Genomic DNA, 3,814 nt, shown 5'->3' on the forward strand with positions numbered 1-3,814 from the left:
TTGGGCCGCCCTAATATATATATATATATATATATATTCAAACGTCATTTTTTAAATTGGCACATTTCGAACAATTATGATTTTTTCCCAATAGTATAGTATAAAAAATAAAAATACTCAAATAGCATGGCATATTTACACAAGGTAGTCTCATGCAGACATATGATTCCAATTTTTTCATAATTTTACTTTTGGCAACATTCAGCTTTCAAAATTTAAATGAAAATATCCTCCTTCGAAATGTACGCACAACACGTGTTCAGTGGCAATTATTACAAAATGTTTATTATCTTGAATTTCCCAGCCTCTATAATCTATAAATATATTTTGTAACATCTATAGTTATATCCTAAGAGCAACATTAATAAAAAATGGAGTTATTTAATTACAGAAATTATACATATTATAAACTGTATAAACTTAACTGCCTGCCGCTAATAATTTTAGGGTTAACGATTATAAAAAAAAAACAAGTTGACATTTAAAATTATTTTTTTGTTCCATTACGTAGAGGTGTTTCGTTTCTCATGCTCCTTCCTGTTTCAGCTCGGTCACGACGATCTCCTTCGGCTGGTTTTGATTCGAATGAACGCTTCAAAAGATAACCAACTGATAAGAAAACAATTGTTCCGCCAATCCAGACCCAAGGGTTTGAAATAAGACTATCTGATTCTTCAGCTTGACTCTGCTTCTGAAAATATATCATCAGTATTAAATTAATGTCCCCCTTATTGTGGAAGTCATACTAACCTCTGCTTGGATTCTCCGTGCATCGTATAGTTTACGTTTTTCCGAATCTTCTAGAATATCAGCAGCATTGCGCAATATCTGAAAAGCTTCAAGAGCACCAGGGGCACGATTTTTATCTGGATGTAATTGTAATGCCAGTTTCTTGTAGGCATTCTTAATTTCGGCGTCCGTAGCTGTCTTGTCAACGCCTAAAATTTCATAATAATCGTTGCTATTGTTCACTCTATTAACAGCTTCCAACTGTTCGTTGGTATATTCGGGAGGTTCAGCATTATTAGAAACGTCATTATTACGTTGTTTACGTATTATCGCAATGATACCTGAAAACGAGAAATTGATAATGAAATGTCAATTGTAGGACATAAAATTAGAATATAAATATATTTCCATCTTCGAATTTTACGTCGGTGCATCAAGTGTGGATTCAATGCTCGCACTGCCCTCAAAAAACCACTTGTTTACAAAACAAACAGAAAGAAGCGTATCGATTTTGCAAATGATTATAAAAACAAGACAAATAAGTTCTGGGAAAAAGTTATTTTCTCGGACGAATCGAAATTTAACAATTTTGGGTCGGATGGACGACGCTCTTTGGTGTGGCGAAAAAAAGGCGAAGAGCTCAATCCAAGGAATACTAGGAAAACTGAAAAGCACGGAGGGGGTGGAGTAATGGTATGCGGATGCATGTCAGCAACTGGTGTTGACAATTTGGAATTCATTTTGGGTAATAATGAATAAAACAGTTCTCATGATTATTTTGTAACAAAATTTGAATCAAAGTGCTGAAAAACTGAACATTCGTGATAATTATTACTTCCCACAAGACAATGATCCAAAACACACTGCTATTGACGTTAAGAATTGGATCGTACTCTACCGTTAGCTTTTGCGTGTTCTACTCTTTTGTTTTATATTGGGAATCATTTAAGTGTGCGCAACATACCTTGAAATAAAGTATTAAAAAATGCCAGGCAAAAGGTTATCCTTTGATGTAATTCAGTTGATATATTACAACCGCCAATTGGGAAAAAGTGTGATCGAATTGTCGGAAATGTTTTCAGTTACACGAAAGACAATTTACAATGTATTAAATCGAGCAGAAAACGAGGGAAGATTGGAGTTAAAGCGAGGTGGTGGTCCGAAGCCCAAAATTAATAAGCGTACTGAGCGCATAATTATTAGAAAAATTATGCAAAACCCTCAAATTTCCACTAGGATGCTTGAGAGGGAGCTCGAAGAAGAGTGTGGTGTTAAAGATTGTCACGAAACAGTTCGACAGACAATGTAAAAAACAAAAGTATCACACAAAAAACCCTTACTATCTGCAGCAAATATAGAAAAAAGATTTTCCTTCGTCAATACGAACGTTTCACACCCGACTGAATATTGGGACAACGTTATATTTTGCGATGAAACTAAAATTATGTTATATTATAACGATGGGCCAACCAGAGTATGGCGTAAGCCTTTAACAGCACTAGAAAGGCAAAACATCATTCCAACAGTCCAATTTGGAAAAATGTCAATAATGATTTGGGGTGCATATCAAGCAAAGGCGTGGGAGATTTAGCTGTTATTAAAACATATATGGACGACAACAATATTTAGATATTTTAAAGAAGTACTTGGTAACCAGTGCTGTGAAATTTGGATTCATCAGGGATAACAAGCCACATTTTAAATTTTATCAGGATAATGACCCTAAGCATAAGTCACATATAGTGCGCATGTGGCTTCTTTATGACTGTGGCAAAGTTTTGGATACGCCAGTCCAAACCTTAACCCTATAGAAAATTTGTGGGTCTATTTGAAAAAAAGGTGGCTAAACGGCAACCAAAAAATATAAAAGCATTAAAACTGCAATATTGCATGAGTGGCAGAACATTCCGAACAATTATGACTTGCAAAAGTTTGTCCACTCGATGAAAAAACGTCAGCAATGTGTGATAGATGCAAAGGGAAACCATACATAATATTAAAACTATGGAAATGTGTGTTCAATAATATTATTATTATACTATATACCTTAACATTTACTTCTTGTGAAAAGAGTTAATTGACAATGTTAAAATTGAATATTTTTTGTTTGTTATATTTTTCAAAAAAATAACTTTAATAAAAAATATTTTATTTTAATTTCTAATAAAGTTCAGAAAATTGTGTATTTATTCAATGTGTAAACTCATTCTTGACATACTGTATGTAAATATTGTTGCCACCCAGCACATATATTTCGCCATCAAAAATTATTTGGCAGGAAAAATTGACTGTCTATGAATCTAGTAATTCAAGCAGCGGTGCCAGCGGTTCTTAATAAACAGTTTTGAATTTCACAACACTTAATATTTTTTCTTTTTCCATCTGTGGTAACACAAGACGCTTGTTCTCAATTTCACATTTCCTTTTAAATTTCTGCTACCTCACTCCCTTTCTAAGCACTTTTAATCATACAAATTTATCAAATAATTTTTTTATCAATTTTTCATTACATACCTTTGATATAATCAGTTGGAAATAGTTCATTTGCTTTCACTAAGTTTTCTTCAGTCTTTTCCAAGTCACCGTTCCTGTATGCTTCCTCTGCAATGTGAAAGAAACGCTCAGCTTCGACTTTGTCAGCGTCTGTTATCGGCATATTGTTTCTGGTTCTAAGATTATTATAATATATGATTTGATTGTTAATTTATAGCATGGTTGTGTGTTACTACTTAACTATTGAAATATTGAATGCCAATGTCAATTGTTTGTGCGGGTGTGTGTTAACTTACAATTTCACAATGAAAATCATATATAGTATACATCGTTCATACCTGACGTTGTTTTACTGCTGAATGTAATAAGATATGGAGTTCCAATAAGAATTAAGTTTTCCCAATAATAGATCTCCAAAAAATATATAGTATATCTGGATACACTTTATTTTAATTTGTTTTTCTTGTTGTTTTTGCACTTTCTTATAAGCCGACCGGCCGTTGTGAGTTATTGATAGTGAATAATTGGAAATGAAATGCATTAACGATGTTACCATCTATTGATGTCGATAACTACCTAAACAAAAAGCGTT

At 33.1% G+C, this 3,814-nt stretch overlaps 1 protein-coding gene across 1 annotated transcript; it reads right to left on the minus strand.

The window, feature by feature from the left end:
* Positions 1-487: 487 nt before the first annotated feature.
* Positions 488-3,385, minus strand: LOC133330483 (dnaJ homolog subfamily B member 12-like). The gene is made up of 3 exons (XM_061538920.1): positions 3,244-3,385; positions 751-1,070; positions 488-691 (listed from the first exon to the last, which is right to left on the minus strand). The coding sequence occupies exons 1-3, from the start codon at positions 3,383-3,385 to the stop codon at positions 488-490; spliced, it is 666 nt and encodes a 221-aa protein (XP_061394904.1).
* Positions 3,386-3,814: the final 429 nt, after the last annotated feature.

The sequence above is a fragment of the Musca vetustissima genome, unplaced genomic scaffold (genome assembly GCF_032173495.1).
Source record: "Musca vetustissima isolate MV318-11 ecotype Yass unplaced genomic scaffold, APGP_CSIRO_Mvet_v1 utg41048, whole genome shotgun sequence".
Taxonomy (NCBI): Eukaryota; Metazoa; Arthropoda; class Insecta; order Diptera; family Muscidae; genus Musca; species Musca vetustissima.